Source organism: Berghia stephanieae, chromosome 5 (assembly GCF_034508935.2).
Source record: "Berghia stephanieae isolate SIO BIC M18660-M18661 chromosome 5, UCSD_Bste_1.3, whole genome shotgun sequence".
NCBI lineage: Eukaryota > Metazoa > Mollusca > Gastropoda > Nudibranchia > Aeolidiidae > Berghia > Berghia stephanieae.
This window is the reverse complement of record NC_088364.1, coordinates 59,838,086-59,856,981: the sequence shown is the minus strand read 5'-3', so window position 1 is coordinate 59,856,981 and position 18,896 is coordinate 59,838,086. Positions and strand designations below refer to the sequence as shown.

Genomic DNA, 18,896 nt, shown 5'->3' with positions numbered 1-18,896 from the left:
ACTTGTTAAGAATATTGGCTTTGTCAATGTTAGATGAGGCTGTCTTATGATCATCATACAAATCCGCAATACCGTCTTTAGTCTTCGTTTTTGTTCTAGCATATGCAAAAAACTTTTTCGGGTTCACTTTAGCCATACGAGAAATAGATCTCTCATAGTCCTTTACAGCAATTCTGCATGAGCTTTTGGCTTGATTTCTGGCCCTCGTGTAATTAATATAGTCTGCACCCTCTCTAGTTTCTAAGTACTTTTTGTAAGCTTGCTTCTTTTTCTTGAGTTTTGCCAAGACTGTAGGATTGATCCACCGAGGTGAAGTTCTGTCTGAACTACTTTTAACTTTTGGTACGCTGATGTCCACTGCAGACATAACTTCAGATTTGATAATAGTCCATGCATCGAGTACAGACAGGTTTATTATTTTTTGTGTTAGGTCTGCAGCTGAGACTAATTCAGAAAGCTGTTTGTAGTCGCCTTTATCGAAACAGTAGCGGGGTTCGTTCGAGTAACATTTCTTTGTGTAACATCTAAAGTCAAAATATAAAACCTGGTGGTGACTCTTGCCTAGTGGAGCCTCATGTCTTATTGAGTCAATCATTGAATGTTCATTTGTAAAAACCAGGTCCAAAATATTTGGGTTTTGCTATGAACGGTAGTGAGTTGGTTGCTTAACGTGCTGTGTTAAGAATGAATCCCTGACAGCTTCCATGAATTTAGAAGCAGAGTGATCTGAGTCCTTGGGGGATAACTCGTTTGCCCAGTCTACTTCAGGAAAATTAAAATCTCCCGTAACTAGAACATGTGATTTGCCTTCTGTCATTTTAACTAAAAGTTCATTAATCTTATCATTGTTTTCAAAAGAGCTATTCGGTGAACGATAAACCGAGCCAACTAACATCCTATCATTGTCTCTAAGTGTTATTTCACACCAAACGGATTCTTTGGATGATGACAAGTTGTCTGACAACTTGACTGGTTGAGCATTTAGCTTTGAACGAACCCATATGGCTACACCACGATGACAACTTTTATCCTGAATATTGTGAAAACAATCAAAGCCTGGAATCTGAAGTTCTACCGGCTCGATTTTACCTCTTTGCTGATTTTTAGGTAACACTTCAGTTATACTTATAACATCAACACTCTCAGCATCAATCGTTAATAAAAGTTCATCTCTCTTGTTGATAAAAGAATCTGAATTTGTATAAAAGCACTTTAAAATGTCCGTACGATGACGGTCTAATTTTTTGTACAAGCACTTAAAACTGTCCGTCTGATGGGGGTTAAAAACATTCTGTACATTAGAACTAAAATCGTTGGTTATTTTCTTTCCTCCTCCTCTCTCTTTCTGTCTGCTGGCCTGCCCTGTCTTCGATTGGAATCTACAACTTTCCCCCTCCATATTGTCCACTTCTCCTCTCCCCCTTTCTGTATTGTCTCTTCCCTTTTTTTGTCTCTCATCTCTACCAATTTCCTCATCTCTTCCCTTTCTAAAGGGGTGTAATCCTTTTTTAAAAAAATATTTTTATGTATTTCTGATTGGCGGAGTTTACGACCATTTCTCAGAACTCCAGAAGCCTGCTCCTCATTCTTAATTGATATCAGAAGAGGTCTTGTACCAGGGGCTTTGGAGTGTAGGCGTTTACAGGTTGATATGTCAACATCAGTGTCTAAAGTTTCTTTACAAAGCGAGATGAGAAAGGTCTTATCATCTCTAATACGCTGGTCTAGTTCCTCAGCACTACTCTCTGGGATACCGAAAAAGACAATATTATTCTTCCTCCTATCTCTTTCTGCTAGTTCCTTTGCACTCTCTGCTGTCACTTGGCTAGCTAAGTCTTTTCTAACCTCTTCTGCATAACTTTGTTGGGCATTTGCTGTTGGGTTTCGTGGGACACTCTTATCTCTTTTCAAAGTATCAATTTCTTCCCTGAGATTATTATTATTAGTGTGCAAGTAATGGAGCCTAACGGACTTGTACTTGAACCGTTGGTCGTGGGAATTTAGCATAAGGCTTGTGTGAAGCAATTATGCGCACGTTGAACGTCGTGAAATTATGGAAATATGTTTAGCTCTTTCCTTGCCAGCCATTTTCAGAATTTTCCCGAAATTTCACACCCGCCCAACAGAAAATTATAGACTTCTCTTACTCAGGGGGATCAGGACAACTTGCACAAAAATCAACTAAAGTGACGTCGACATATTCGAAGTTCACTGTAAGCAATTTCATCAAGGAGTCCTCATTCACATGTCGTAGTTGTAGCAGTTATAAATTTCAGGCAAGAAATAGCCGAAAACGAAACGAAAAGTAGGCCAGGTGAGATGACTGAACCTAATGAAAGCTGTAGAGGACACAGCCAAGTTTAACAATATAAAATGAATAATATTTTTTTTATTGTTAGATGCCAAACTGCCCCTTGACAATCAACTCAGCCGGTTACTGACAAATTTTGGTTCAAAAGAATAGATTCCTGAAAAAATACACGTAAGAGTAAGATAGATATTTATAGAGTCTTTAGACTTTAGATAGTGCCGTCAGTGCAGAAGAAAATGTTCTCCCCTCCGTTCTCATCTCCTCTTGACTCTTGACTCTCACGTCTGACTTCTGCGCAGATTATTTTCACTGAAGAGCACTTTTTATTTTGATACAAATCAATATCAACGTTGAAAACAAAACTCTTGTGTGAATTTTTTACGTACTTGATCCAGATTAAGCTGGCGACAAGTGAAACCACTGAAAATTGAAAAAAAAAAAAACCAAACAAACCAAACCATTGTATTTTGTATTGTGATGGTTCTATGATTCATGGAGTGAGGAGAACTAAATTTTGATTTACCTTTGGCACTGCACGGTAAATAAATCTTTATAGAGGGTAAGACCAAATCTAGAAACTGGCTATTGAGACTACCTCCAAATAAAGTATTTTCTGTTGTTAATAAATAACGCAGTGGCTATTTTTACAGTCCCGTAAAGATGGTTCTCGGGGCTATTTTTACAGTGCCGTAAAGATGGTTCTCGGGGCTATTTTTACAGTCCCGTAAAGATGGTTCTCGGGGATATTTTTACAGTCCCGTAAAGACGGTTCTCATGGCTATTTTTACGGCGTTGATGCGATTCTGTTCAATTATCCGCATAGTTATAGATTATCATCTTTTTGCAGTAATCACAAAACTTCACATATCATTTCTCCCGATATTTAGATGTACAGATCTAGAGGCGGTGAATGAAAGCAAAATTAATTTCATTTAACATATTTATATCTAAAGCTAAAACTAAAATTAACAAACAATTAATGTAAAGGCAATTCTTTTAGCGATTTTTACGGTACTGTCATTTTTATTACATATAATTTTTTTTTTTTTTTTTTGCATAAGTTATGTTTGCAGTACAGAACAGCCCGTTTTCTATCATCAGTAGGCAGGTTAGGTTGTATGTCTTGATTTTTTTTTTCTGTCAAACATACATAATATAGATCTATTATCAAACACTGAAAGTATATTTAGTTCCTGCTTGAGTCGACACCCCTCAAGATATAATACTTTACAGGTTGGCTTTTGTTTATACTTTACCAGTATAACCAGTCAGGAAGGACTAACGATTTAGACAATAAGACGTAGACGTCTAACATTCAGGGTGCAGTCTTCTCACGTGAGAGTGGGTTTGAATCCAATTTCAGAAAAGAGGCCGTTCACAAACCAATTGGATACATTTTGACCATAATTTTAGAACCCCCCCCCCCCCCCCCCCCAACCATATTGTGGACAAATGACTACCCCCCCCCCCCCCCCCCATGTGGATGTCCATGGTAAAGATGCACATTGCGAAACACCTCATGCTTTAATATTGTTCTTTTGAATAATATTGTTTTTAAAAAGAAAGTAAATAATGATGATGATTCTCTACCATGGGCGGTCATGATCCAAAAGAATAGAGGTGCCCAAGACTGATCCTCATTGAGGTGGAGAGGGCATTTTACTTTGGTCTCACCATCGCGTTGCTTCTACTACTTTACCGATTGACCCAGTGTTTGTTCCGACCAGACAAGAGTGGTCGCTGTATTGCTCCTCCCTTCCCAGTTAGGAGGTTGTTTTATTGTTCTCCGCCAAAGCGGTGTTCACCTTGTGGTCAGTCCCCTCTGCTTAGGCTTTGAGGTATCACTAGGGAAAGAGATAGATAGAGAAAAAGAGAAAGGAAAAAGAGAGAGAGAGAGAAAGAGAGAGAGAGAGAGAAGAGAGAGTGAGAGAGAGAAAGAGATAGAAAAAGAAAGAGATTGGGAAAGAATGAAAGAAAGAGAGAGGGAGAGAGAGAGAAAATGAGAGATAGGGAAAGAAAGAAAGAAAGAAAGAAAGGGATAGAGAAAGAGTGAAAGAAAGAGTGAGAGAGAGAGAAACAAAGAAATAATGTAGAAAGACCGGGAGGAGAGAGAGAGAGAGAGAGAGAGAAGAGGAGAGAGAGAGAGAGAGAGAGAGAGAGAGAGAGAGAGAGAGAGAGAGAGAGAGAGAGAGAGATGAGAGAGAGAGAGAGAGAGAATAGAGAAAGAAAGAGATTGGGAAAGAATGAAAGAAAGAAAGAGGGAGAGAGATAGAAAAAAAGAGAAAGTAAAAAGAAAGAGAGAAGAAAGAGAAAGAAAGAAAGACATAGAGAAAGAATGAAAGAGAGAGAGAGAGAGAGAGAGAGAGAGAGAGAGAGAGAGAGAGAGAGAGAGAGAGAGAGAGAGAGAGGCTGCTAACTCGCCGCACCTGAACGAAGTGAGTGAGAGTTTTAGATTTAGAGCAAATGGTGTCTACTCAGCCAATCTGTTACTATTTATAAATCTATTACCGCAACGCCGTAAAAATAGCCACCAGAACCGTCTTTACGGGACTGTAAAAATAGCCCCGAGAACCATCTTAACAGGACTGTAAAAATAGCCCCGAGAACCATCTTTATGGGACTGTAAAAATAGCCACTGCGAATAAATAAATAGGGTCTAGGTAGGGTCTAGGCTATTTATTTTCACAGAACGGTGACGTGATATAGTGGAAGGTGATTGTCACAGTACAGTGATAATATCTCGGTAGCTATTTTAATAAGCTATGTTGCAGAATGAGTGTCTTTAAATACGGGTTTTATTTCATGAGTTATATTACAAGTTTTAATGAGCATCAATATCAGGTTTTAATACAAAGAGTGAAATTAAAAAAAAAAAGTAATTATAAAAGACACGGATTTTTAATCTTTATCCTATATCACAACCTTTTTAAAGCTAGAAATTGTAGGGGAAAAATGAAGATAGACATTTTAATGTTGTCACCATTGTTGACATTCATAGCTGCTTTATGAAAGAAATAAAAAGCAATACAATCCAGCTTTCATCACCAGGATTAAATAAATAAGGCCAACTAAAGAATAAAATGTGTTTTGTCTTTTAAATTTAACCCCAAAAAAATTTCAGCAAACAAAAACAAAATGATTGCCCAAGAGAACATGATAACAAATAGCTAAAATCTGGAAGAAATAAAAAGTCCCGACAGGGAGTCGAACCACAGACTCTGTAATGACGAGCGAATGTGCAGCCTATTGAGCTAACGGAACCCATGACAGTTGGACGTAAAATTATATGTATTAAAAAAATCTCAGTGGCTAGTAGCATTTGCGGTAGGCTAGTGGTAGGGACTCAGTGGGTAATGGCGCTTCTAATTGGCTGATACATAGGGTGAAAATAGCCTCCTTTACTATTTTCACTGTATAGTGAAAATAGTCTGAATATATATACCGGTGTATTCTTTTCTCTTTCATAACAGAAATCTTTTTAGACACAAAATTAGCACAAGATCTAATGACAAGCACAATTGAATAAAGAATGGATTTCATACGGAATGCCTTAGTGCTGAATGCACTCAGAAGTAATCACAATGTTCATCTACTTCGCTTGAGATACTTAAGCATGCTCTTCAGGTATGTGGTGTGTTTTTTTGTTTTTAAAAATTTTAAAATAAAAATTCAAGCATTTATATCATGTAATATCCACTAAACATGCTCAAAACACTTTACAAGGGGTCCCCTAACCAACAGCAAAACTTAACAATGAGTACGAGACATGACGCTTGTTAGGCACTATTACAGTTTTTTTCTGACAGAGACAATTCTGCTAAACCCAGGCCTCATTTTGCATCTGAGAACGGTGAGTGAATGTGAATAAAGAGCCTTTTCCCAGGACTCAACTACGTGCCACTCAGAGTGGGACTCATACTCATGACCTTCCTTTCTGAAGACACAAGACCACATAGCCGCATCATCATCATCATCATCATCATCATCATCATCATTTTCGTCAATCGTTCACTTATTTTGTCTATCACAATCTTTTCTTTGTACCTTGCAAAAATTAACTGAAGTTATCCTATTTTAATTTTATATTTTGTTTTTGTGCTCTTTGATTTCAGTAACACAAGTCAAATTCGTAACAAAAATTTAGCATATCCAGAGCCTCTCAGAAGACAACTCCATATGTGTAGATCATCGTTTCAGCAAAACAAACCAACTGTCAATGAATTGAAGGTTGACAAAAAAATAGTTTCAAGTGAGAAAGACAAAGAGATTGATCACAAGATTTCACCTAAGGAAGTTACTGTTAAGGAAGAACGCAAAGTATTTATCCCTCCACTCTCTGAGCCTGAGGTGAGTATGAACGATAACATATAAATAAATAAAGAAGGTAATTATTTATTATTATTCGTTGTTCTGATAGCTCAATTGGTAGAGCTTTCACTTTACAGAAAAATGGACCGAGATCAATCCTGGGTTAAGTTGAGATTTTTTTTCTGACCCCCTATCCACTCAGCAATGATTGGATAACTAGGTCTATTAGATCTGGTGGAAAGTACTTTGTGATAGATAAGTGTCCTATCCAAAGGGTAGCAAGCTCTAGCTATTGTTTGTCTTAGATTCTAAACTCTTGCTTTGATAACGGTAGAAACAAAAATACACGTGAGAAAATGTGTCCCTGTTGCAATACATGTTCATAATTTGCTTCTCTACATACATGTTTAAAATGATCCTTTAGTTTTTATTTTTGTTGAAGAGAAAAGAAAAAAAATAGCAATTATTCTTCAAAAACATAAATCATACTAAATTCAGTATAGCTGGAATCAGGATTTTATAATTGACTACTCCGTTGTATGTTTGAAACTATATCTACAATGTAATAAAAACCAACACATTTGATTGACAATAGCAGAAATTTTAATTGTTTTTTTTTTTTAATACTCCTTATTCAGTTTTTTATCTGGTATTTTGTTTACCCCTTTCATTTATGTAGTAACTTTGGAGTTTACTGGAGTTTTTATGATTTTGTCTTGTTCAAACTTTTTTCTTGCCAATGAAATAGGAGGAGGAAGACCAATTACCACTCCATGATCAAAAACGCATAACCCCAGAGAGCAGGAGATTTGTTCAAAAAGCGTCAATTATGTTTGATGACCTTGCTATTCAGAGGTAAGGCTGTTCACCTTCCATTGTTCTGGGTGGGGTTCCTGACCTCCCATAGTGGGCAGGGAGGTACTTACTGTATCTTCTATCCCCCTATATCTGTTTTCCAACATGCTTTCTGTCTTTGTCTTGGAATGGTTTTGTTCTGGTCCAGGCTGGATACCCTGGCAGAGAGGGAAACAGTCAAATGTATAGTTAGTTTTGAGAGATGATATTTTTTTCCATGTGTAAATCATATCTCTGTCATGCACTTTATTATATTTTGTTTATATATCATTTATGATTTGTAAACTTTGGAGTGTATTCCTCTTAGTAGGGACCTGTGCTTGTGTCTGGATGAGACTTTTAGGTGATGTCAAACTATGAACTTTGATAGTGTGCTCTTGGAATTTACATGTTTCCTATTTGAACCAATTCCCCTTTGTCTTACCTTTTCTTGGGTGCTTTGATTGTAATCGTAGAATGTTTTACTATCCCATTTTCATCCTTTTTACTGGCGCTGATATGACCTTAATGTGTTGCAAGCGTTATAAACCCTTAAAAACAGAAACAAACAAACCTTCCATTGTTCCCCCAAAAATCCCATTTTCCCCAATGATTGTTTTTCATTTAGAGGCTTCAGAAAAGTAAATACCAGGCTACTTAAAGATGCTGACTGAATAATCTATGATTCATTATAATCGCATGTACACAGCTGTTCAAAACTACAGCATCAATTTAAAAAAAAAAAAAAAAAAAAATTGCGGGGGGGGGGGGGGGGGTCTGCAAAAATGGGTCCTTTATTAGGGGCATATGTCGTTATTATCATTATTATTATCATCATCATTATTATTAGTGTAGTAGAATGACCATTCTATCTAGTGTTATTTGATTTTGTACTCTATTACTACTTTTCGCTATCATCACTTTTTAATTGTATGCAAGACTGTGTGCCTGTGTGTTTGATATCAACATTCCTTTACTCGTGTTTGTTACTATGACTGGTAGTACACTGTGTGTTTGTGTGTTGTGCCCTTATGCAGGTAGCCTCTCAATTGTCTATTTTTATCCTCGGCTGTATGTGCTGACTTCTGGCTTGATAATATATTTTTGTATGTTTTCTTTCACCACTTCACATCATTATAACTTCATTTTAACATCTATGATCATTTACAAATTTACATCACTAATTCTGGAAAATCATAGCTTTTTAGCCACATAACTTGAGTCATCTAAATCTACTTTGTTCTTCTGAATAATTTAATAATTGTTACTTAAATATTTCATACTGCCATAACATTAATGCCTTTGATTAATAATTACAAGCTAAACATTTACTCTTTTTCTCTATAATTTTCTATGATTGATTTTTGTAGCATAACTCTTTAGTTGAGACTAATTCGTCCCTTCATATACGTCCTATGTTATTTGGATTATTTGTTTTAATCATGAAGATGTGCATATTCGATCGGGTTTACTCACTTCAGTAGAATGTATCACTTTACCTGGACCAATGACGTAGGTGCTTTCCCTGAGGTCCACGCTAAATCTATTTTTGACTTCTACTGCTAATATTATGATAGATATGCCCATAGAATACGATACAAAATAATTAACTGCTCCATTGTGCCTGAATAAAGACTTCATCTTTATACATCCTGGCCTTTGTTGTTTGATCGCCTCTACTACTCTGGAGTGGATGGGCTAGGAATTGGGTAGCCGATGGTATCTCTGGACTTGACTGTGGTATGTGCTCCTCGCTCATGAAATCAACTTCTTACTTCTACTTCTGACACATGAAGTCATGCTACTATCACTATCAGTAGTACTAAACTGTCATTTCATTGTCTCAATCTTCTTCACTCGAGCACCACCGCCGCAGTTACAGTTTGGAACTCCTAAGTCGACCCCGGGACCGAATTCATTCACTCCCACGGCCTCTACACTCTGCCAATACTACCACCCCACTCATCGACATCAGTTACCCGGTTGTCTGAATCTATTACATTATTATTATTATTATTATGATTTTTATTATTTTATTATTATTATTATTATTATTATTATTATATTATTATTATTATTATTATTATTATTATTATTATTATTATTATTATTATTATTATTATTATTATCTTTTAAAAACATTTACTATAGTTTTAAATATATCATTTTTGTCTTGCTGCACATAACTGAACGTAGTTATGGGCTTGATTTAACATTGTTGTAATGGACAATATTTTGCATCAGTTTGAGAGTATTTCCATTCCAACAATGAGACCATAAAAATTTGGATTATCAAACCTGCAAATAGGTTACATACACTTCGATTTTTGTGTTTTTGAATGATGTTCACATTACGAAGTGTTATCTCCCAACATTTGTAAACCCATTTTTACTATTCTTCCCCAGAGGTGCTACGAAAGAAGTATTCAAATATGCATGTCAGAAGTACATATCTAAAGAAACCTTATACAGGAGAGGTGCAGTGGAATTCATCTATGCCGGACTTCACGAAATGAAACGCTTTGGTGTGCAACGGGATTTGGAATGTTACAAAGCCCTTCTTCAGGTAAACAGTTGAAGACAACACAAAAGGGTTGTTTCTAATTACTGGCATTATGACTTGATTTGATTTAAAGCCTTCTGCTTTCGATGCCATCCGACTTTGCAGCTTTGGCCATTCCACTCTTATTCTTGTGGTGAAGATTCTCCAATTGTCTCTGTCTTGTGCCTTCCATCCGATGGTTGATAGCTTATTTATCTGGTTTCATCATTGAGTTGCTTCAAATCGTTATCGAGAGGTAGAAGAAATGTTTATTGGCCATCCCCTAGATCGATTGTGTGTTTGAAAAATTTCCATTTTAGCTCAAGAATTTGAGTTGGCAAGGATTTATTTTCTTTGTTGCACTTTAAAAAAAAATATAAACTTTTGTTTGATATCTTTGTAGGGTTGTGAATGCACAGTACACGTCTTAATTGATTTCTATAAAAAGCGTTTATTTAGATTTCGTTTGCTGTTATGGGTGAAAATAAAGTGAGAGAAAGTTTTTTCATACTTGTGATGAGGCACAAAAAAAATAGAATATAAAATGCATGACCAGAAAAGCAATTTTTTATGTCAAAAACTTGAAAAAACTATAAAATAAATAAAACGTAATTTTTGAGACAATTTGTGTTCAAAATCTCAAAATTGAGTTGCCTTGTCATAAATTATCTTGGTTGTCAATCTTTTAATCAGTTTTTTAAAGTTTGAAAATAAATATTAAAAGTAAAGTATTACCAAGGACCACCAAAAGGCTGTATTAACTGGAATAAGCAAAATGTAGAAAAGTGGGTGTTTTTTTGTTTTGTTTTGTTCATTATTGCCTTTTTCACTTTTCCACTTGGTAAATATCTATTTATATTTTTCAGGCATTTTCTGAGAGTTAAATTACATTTACTAACATTGATACGACATCCAATGTTTTCCAGGCATTTCCTGAGGGTAAAATGATCCCCCGTAATCCCTGGCAAGTGGAGTTCATGCATTATCCACGACAACAACAATGTGGTATCGATCTTCTCGAACAGATGGAGATGAATGGTAACTTGTGGAACAAATAATGATTATGATGTCAGTGATGATGATGATGATGACCATGATATGGATGATGATTATGATGTTGATGATGATTGGTATTGATGATGATTATGTCGGTGTCAGTGATGATGATGATTATAATGATCTCTATCTGTATATGTGTTACTTCAGCCGATCTCAATGATGAGCATTATGCTGAAGGTGTCCAGTATTCTTCAATATACAAAGTCTTAATTTGTGCGGCTATGTGGTCTTGTGGTATGACACTCACTTTCGAATTGGAAGGTCCTGGGTTTGAGCCTTGCTCATCGCATAGTTGAGTCCTTGGAAAAGTCTCTTTACTCAAATTCTCTCGCTATACTTGGGTGTAAGATGAGTACCTGTCTGTTAACAGCGTTGTTTCTCTAGGAAAAATGGTAATATCACCTTACAGGTGTCATGTCATGTCTTATTCTACATAATATGTGTTGATGCTGGTTGTCAGGGATTCTTTGTAAAACGCTTTGAGTACATTTAGTGGATATTGTTCTATATAAAAGCTCAAGTTTATTTTTAAATTCCACTGCCTAAGAGCTGAAAGAGTAGATTTAAAAGATTCACTAGGGGTGGCTGAGTGATAAGGGTGTTTGTTAAGGGATTCCAGTCCTGAATGGTACACTGGAAGAACGATGATGAAGATGATGTCAATATTAGTAATAATGAAAATAATAATAATGATAATGATAAAAACCTCAACAACAATGAAGTACTTTGAATTGAAATTATGTCAAGCAAAGCACATCTGGTATGCAGTTGCAATTTTTTTTGCTTCACTCACTCAACCATAACACCGACTATATCCGTAGTTTACCTGGGTTACTTTTACCCCATGCATATTTATTACATTTTTCTGAGACATGTTAATGATAGTTGAATAAAACTGTCTATGTACAAGGGCTCTTTCAGAAATAACCGAAAAATGCCCATTGCTCAGCAACCAGTGGAGATTTTTTAATTCTGTAAACGACATGATATTCCTTATTTCCTTACGGATATTCCCAGAAATTATGAAGTGCATCATTTTGCACAATGAATTTCTAGACGATTTTAAAGATGGCGGCCCACCTTGAAACTTGGTCAAAGGAGGAAATCAGAGCTGTCATACGTTTTTTGAACGCCAAAAGTCTGAATCCTACCGAAATTCATAAAGAACTTCAGAGTGTATATGGTGAGCATGTTATAAGCCATACACAAGTCTATCACTGGTGTAATTTGTTTGAAGCCGGCCATTCCGACTTGACAGACAGGGAATGGAGAGGGCGTTCGATAACTGCGACATCAGAAGACAATGTGAAGCGAGTTGATGAGCTTATTCGTCAAGACAGGAGGTTGAAACTTCATGAAATCGCAAGCAGTCTTGAAATTTCGGAAACTTCTGCCCATAGAATTGTATTTGATGAACTTGGCTACAGAAAAGTCAGCGCAAGATGGGTTCCTAAGCAATTGACAGACAATCATAAAGAACAAAGATTGGACATCTGCAGGGAACTTTTGAGAAGAAGCAAGAGCTCACGCAGGGTTCACGGGCATACTGCCAACGCCGGCGGAGACTTTCTAGGGTACGATGTGACTTTTCTTGACAGCATAGTCACCGGTGATGAGACTTGGTTGCACCATTGCACCCCAGAAACAAAGCAAGATTCGATGACATGGAAACATCCATCCTCACCTGTCGCGAAGAAATTCAAAGTCATGCGGTCAGCAAAGAAATTAATGGGAACTGTTTTCTGGGACAGTCGTGGTGTTATTCTGTTCGAAACCTTACAACCTGGAGAAACAATCAATGCTGCAAGGTACTGCCAAACTCTTGACAAGCTTAGGGAGGCCATTCGCAGAAAGCGCCCAGGGCAGTTGACCAACGGGGTCATTTTCCAACACGACAACGCTACACCCCACACAGCACGAGTGACGCAAGGTTGGCTAGAGAAATATGGATGGGAGATTTTGCCACACCCACCACACAGTCCAGACCTCGCACCATCTGATTATCACCTCTTTGGGCCACTGAAACGTGAGCTGGCAGGAAAGCGCTTTGATGTCGATGAAGAGCTTGTTGACCATGTGCAGAAATGGCTACAAAACCTTGACGGAAATTTCTTCCGAGAGGGTATCTATTCCATGGTGCGGTGTTGGCAGAAGTGTGTCGACAGACTTGGCTGTTACGTAGAGAAATGAAGGACGAGTCAAGGTATGAACACGTGCAAGAATTTTGTTGATAGGATAAAGAACGCGGATTTTACAGGCATTTTTCGGTTAATTATGAAAGAGCCCTCGTACATGCTCATTTTAAATACATATTTTCCAATTTTGAAAAGTAGCAAAAATCCCTAGGATGAGTGAGTTAAGTTGTTCAGTTTGAGCACAGGCCTTTGCTTTGTCAAAATTCTTGAACTAAATTTGATGTTGGTAAAAATTTAAATTTATTTCTCAGCTGTCATACCAGATAGAGAGTTTGGCCGACTGCTGAGAAACCGTTTTGGCAACGAAGCACATGTAACCAGGAAGTATAGACGCATAATGTACTGGCTGCCCAAGTTCAAGAACATGAACCCTTACCCTATGCCCTTTAACTTGCCTACTGACGCCATAGAACTTGCCCTTATAGCTTTGAAAAGGATGACTGTGGATCAAGAGACAGAGTACAAAGTTTGGAAAGTATGTTGTTGATTGGTTGTGAAAATATGGGTACCTGGGACAAAAAAAAAAAGAAAAGAAAAGTACTTCAGAGCCATGTGGCCCGTGGAGCTGAGTTTATCCCGATTTCTATAGAGTGAAACAGACAATAGCAATTACTTACTACCCTTTTGATAGGACACTAGTCTATTGCAAATTACTTTCCACCAAATCTAACAGATCCAGCCACCCAATCACTGCTTGGTGGACAGGGGAGTTCAGAAAAAAAAAGTCGGAATCAATCTCAGTCTCTTTGTGTGTGAAGCGAATGCTCTACCAACTGGACCATCGGGACCATGGACAGTCCAGTTGAAAATAAGATTTCTATAAAATATTGGGGGAAGGGGGGTGGTTGTAGTGATTCAGTCCATTGAAAAGAACATTGAGCTTATCCTACTACGGCTTCAATTTAATTTGTAAGTAGAAGGTTTAAGAAGGATAAGGCTTAGATTTTAAATAGCAAAAAAACAACCTTTCACATCATCGAGTCACCAGTAATGATAATGCTTAGTTGTTTTGTTTGCTCAGGATTTTGGTCTGTTTTTTCTTTCTAGATATAAATGGACATTTTAAGACAAAAAGTTGTAATCTTCTCGCTGTTTGTCTGGATGTAAAATAATGTATTTATTGGAGTTTTTTTATTGGCTGAAAAAGGGTATTCAGCCTGAAATGTTCCGCGTTTGGTATTTTGTTCTTTTTTTGAAGCTGTTATACTCAATTTTGTTGAATTACGTTTTAGAATAATTATTTGATAACTTTTATTTTTCTCCATGTTTCATGACAGACCATCGATTTGATGGAACACCCTGAGGAAGACACATTTATAGTCAGTGCTCAGAGTCGCACTCAGCGAAGGCTGCTAGAAGAACATAACAGTGAATCACCCTTGTTCGTTGAAGGTCCTTTCCACGTCATGACGAGATATGTGAAACAAAATTATTTCCTCTTGAGGGCTGAGCCAAACATCAACGCTTTGATGAAACAGAAACAAATGGAGAAGGAAGAAGATGACGAAGACAGTCAGTCAGATCTTTTTTTTGTCCATGAAAAATGTTAAAATATGCAAACAATTATGGGGACATTAAAATAAAATTTTTAAAATAGGGGTCACAATAGCTCAGTTGGTAGACTACTCTCTTTACACACATAGGGACCGCCATCGATCATGGATGCACTTGAGATTGCTTTCTGACCACCTTGTACACCCAGCAGTGACTGGGTTGCTGGATTTGCTAGATCTAGTAGAAAGTACTTTGCAATACATCAGCATCCTATCCACAAGGTAGCAAACAATTGCTATTGTTTGTTTAATACAAAAGAAACTATATATATATATTTATATTGTTAATAAAAAACCCAAATATTAATATAATTGTATGAGTCTGTGGTTAAGCAACCTACAGATGTCTTCGGCATTTTGATTATTTGTGCAGCGCAATATCCACTCAATGTGCTCAAAATCTGATGACGACGACCAACTGTAATAAGCTATAAATGTCATATTTTAAAGTGCTTAAGCTACCCTTTCAAATTATATCTGCCGCTTGGACATACGAATTTATATTTCTCTTATTTTTCAAAATAATGGTTCATACAAGCTTCGGGTAAAGAATCGACCAGGCCATTAAAAACATTCGACCTTTTTTTCCTTATAGAACGGTCGATAAACTCAATTATGAGCATCGAAACCATTCCAACATTAAAACCAGTTTGAGAAGATTGGTCACATATTCTCGTTTCTGTTTCAGATTTATTTGAATGGAAAAATTTCTTTGAGGAAGAGCACTACACAGAACTTCACCCTGTCCTAAGCGTTCACGAACAAGACGACAGCACCGTTCTCGGACTGTGTATCACTGGAACCAGTAGCAAGTCCAGTGTTGTGAATTGGATACGATGTCTAGAACGGGATAACCCCAACCTCAGTAAAACTCCTACTTTGTTTCAACTGATTTCATCACCGGATACAGAGTTGCAGACTATTGGTGATAGTAGAAAGTGGAAGGACGGGGAGAACTCTTGATGAAATTAATGATATTAGTCTGTGTATATATATTTAACATATAAGTGTAAAAGGGACTGTGTGTGAATGATTTTGTGATTCTTTGATAGAAGAGCGATGAAACATTGAATGCGACAGTTGCAAAATTTGTCAAATAAAACAAGTCAAAGTGATAGTAAGCTCTGGGATGTAAGAGAGTAATGTTCAAAAATGAATATAACAGTTTGGAAAAAGAATCAAATATCAAACATGGAACGTTTTGGGTCTAAAATCCTTCTTCTGCCAATAACAAAAAAACAAAACATTAATACAAGATTCTATTACTTTCAAATGGCCATACCAATTATTTCTCTGTTCTCGGTTTGGAGTTTAAATTGTTTTCGTTAATGGCTGAAGAACTAATCAACATGACAGATACTCTTTTTTTGTCATATTATGAGACTTGTCAGATTTTTCATTTGTCAACACGACATATCTCCTGTCTTTGTCATATTTGACACAAGACTTGTCAGATTTTTTTATTTGTCAACACGACAGATCAAAGTTGACACAGATTTATAATACCACCTGACTTAAATAAGATAAATTGTTAGTGTTAATTTTCCAATCCAACAATCGTTGAAATCTCTGAAGAATCACCGAGAGACCAAGTTGCAATTGAAATGGTTTGGTCATAATGTAAATATGTGTATTGCAATCTTTTTTTTTTTCTTGACATTGTTATTTATTGTGATATGAAAATTCAAATATAATTTCGACTCCTACTACAAACTAATAAAAATATCTAGTTTTAAGTCATTGTAATTAAATTATAACATGTTTTTGAATCACCAAAATATGATTGCACTGTATGTCTGTGGTCAGGCGAAGCTCTTGGATCAGACGACTCTCAACATACATGTACAGTGGAATCCATATAAAATCAACACCCAAAATTTTCTGTTCTTTATCCAAGTGTGTTTCATTGATAATTGGATAAAGTCAACCAATTTTTCTGGGTGGGGTTCCTGACCTCTTATCATGGGAAAGGCATCACTTACTGTGTCTTCTAAAACCCTATATATACCTTATTTCCAACTTTCTTTCTGTCTTTGTCTTGGAATGAGATTACTAGGTTTTGTCCTTGTCAGAGTCCTTGGCTGGGGGAAAAACAGTCAATTGGCAGTTACAAGTTTTGGGAGATGATATTTTTAAAATTGTAAATCATCTCTCTGTTATGTATTGTTATATTTGTTGTTATGAATGTATAACTGGGTGGGGTTCCTGACCTCCCATAGTGGGCAGGGGGGTACATACTGTGTCTTCTATCCCCTTATATCTGTTTTCCAACATGCTTTCTGTCTTTGTCTTGGAATAAGATTACTTGGTTTTGTCTTGGCCCTGGCCAGAGTCCTAGCTGGCAGGGAAACAGTCAAATGCATAGTTATTGTTTTGAGAGATGATATTTTTTTCCTTGTAAATCATCTCTCTGTTTTGTATTATTATATTTGTTATTTTTAATGTAGACATCTATAATGTAATCATTTGAGTGTATTCCTCTTTGTTGGATTTTGTGCTTGTGTCCGGATAGGACTTATAGGTGACTTCAAACTAAGTACATTGGTGGTATGCTCTTGGAATCTACATCTATTCCTATTTGTTCTCAGTTCCCCTATGTCTTATTTTTTCTTGGGTGCTTTAATTGTAATTCTAGAACTTTTTACTATCCCATTTTCTTCCTTTTTACTGGCGCTGATATAATCTAAGTGTGTTGCAAGTGCCGTAAAACCCGTAAAAACAAAACAAAACATGAATGTATAATGTAAGCATTTGAGTGTGTTCCTCTTAGGGGAATCCTGTGCTGGTGTCTGGATGAGACTTTATGGTGATCTCATACAGTGAGATAGAATGCTCTTGAAATCTACATATAATATATTCCCTATTCGTACCATTCCCCTTTGCCTTACTTTTCTGGTGAGCTTTTAATTGTGGATCTAGAATTTTTTTTACTATCACATTTTCTTCCTGTTTACGGGCACTAAAATGACCTAAATGTAAAACAAGCACCATAAAACCCTTACACTGAAAAATAGAGTTGGCTTTATTGAGATACCATTGTAATTGTAATTTGGACTAGCCTCATTTTGTATGAAAGACACACTAGCACCTCTCAATTCATTAACAAATTGAAAGATTATCACTAACTGATCTTCTGGCTTAACAAGAAAAGGGTGGTATCGATTTTGGGTGCAATAAAGAATCCTCTTTAACACCCAGGACCAGAGCAGCAAGCATCTCCTATTGTTTGTTTAATGTTACAAAAACCAGAACAGAATCTGGCTCCATGGGCCCTGAAGAACTATGACATTTATTTTTGTTTTGGTCACTATCCGGGGTCACTGAAGGCACCAAATTTTGCTTGTTTTTGTTGCAAGATGAGACACCATACAGCTGTGTGATCTTCCTGATGCAGTCAGTGTGGTGATGTTTCTTTTTTACCATCAGCACTGCAGGGAGTCAAACACAATCAGTTCAAGAGACCATTGTTTTCTTCATCCCTAGGAGAAATCCACCCACCTGGGTGGGGATCCTGACCTCCCACAGCGGGCAGGGAGGTCCATACTGTGTCTTCTATACCCTTATATCTGTTTTCCAACATGTTTTCTGCCTTTGTCTTGGAATGAGATTACTTGGTTTTGTCCTGGCCCTGGCCGGAGTCCTGGCTGGGAGGGAAACAGTCAAATGCATAGTTATTGTTTTGGGAGATGATATTTTTTTCCTTGTAAATCATCTCTCTGTTATGTATTATTATTTTTATTTTGAATGTATGATGTAAGCATTTGAGTGTGTTCCTCTTTGTTGGATTTTGTGCTTGTGTCTGGATGAGCCTTGTAGCTTATTTCAAACTAAGTACATTGGTGGTGTGCTCTTGGAGTCTAAATCTCATCCCTATTTGTTCTCAGTTCCTCTTTGTCTTACTTTTTCTTGGGTGCTTTAATTGTAATTCTATAACTGTTTACTATCCCATTTTCTTCCTTTTTACTGGCGCTGATATAACCAAAATGTGTTGCAAGCGCCGTAAAACCCTTAAAAACAAACAAACAAACAAATCCACCCACTGCTATGAGATTTAAAAAATATTTGTGGTTATGATGATGATATTCATGAGTGTT

At 36.7% G+C, this 18,896-nt stretch overlaps 1 protein-coding gene across 4 annotated transcripts; it reads left to right on the top strand.

The window, feature by feature from the left end:
- Positions 1-2,289: 2,289 nt before the first annotated feature.
- Positions 2,290-17,813, top strand: LOC144973342 (evolutionarily conserved signaling intermediate in Toll pathway, mitochondrial-like). Of its 4 annotated transcripts, none has more exons than XM_078915644.1 (9): positions 2,290-2,482; positions 5,782-5,935; positions 6,424-6,658; positions 7,368-7,474; positions 9,860-10,019; positions 10,922-11,033; positions 13,501-13,724; positions 14,527-14,761; positions 15,491-17,813. In XM_078915644.1, the coding sequence occupies exons 2-9, from the start codon at positions 5,841-5,843 to the stop codon at positions 15,763-15,765; spliced, it is 1,443 nt and encodes a 480-aa protein (XP_078771770.1). In that variant the 5' UTR covers positions 2,290-2,482; positions 5,782-5,840; the 3' UTR covers positions 15,766-17,813. The 4 variants fall into 4 exon arrangements, with proteins under 4 accessions (XP_078771770.1, XP_078771773.1, XP_078771772.1 ...); XM_078915647.1 differs by having other exon boundaries at positions 2,297-2,314; XM_078915646.1 differs by lacking the exon at positions 2,290-2,482 and adding an exon at positions 2,579-2,849.
- The last annotated feature ends 1,083 nt before the right edge of the window (positions 17,814-18,896 follow it).

Excerpts from the sequence above, each read along its gene's own strand:
- LOC144973342 (XM_078915644.1), top strand. The coding sequence starts at position 5,841 with ATGGATTTCATACGGAATGCCTTAGTGCTGAATGCACTCAGAAGTAAT. Across the intron at positions 5,936-6,423 it reads TACTTAAGCATGCTCTTCAG|TAACACAAGTCAAATTCGTA; the intron begins GTATGTGGTGTG and ends CTTTGATTTCAG. Across the intron at positions 11,034-13,500 it reads CGAACAGATGGAGATGAATG|CTGTCATACCAGATAGAGAG; the intron begins GTAACTTGTGGA and ends TTTATTTCTCAG.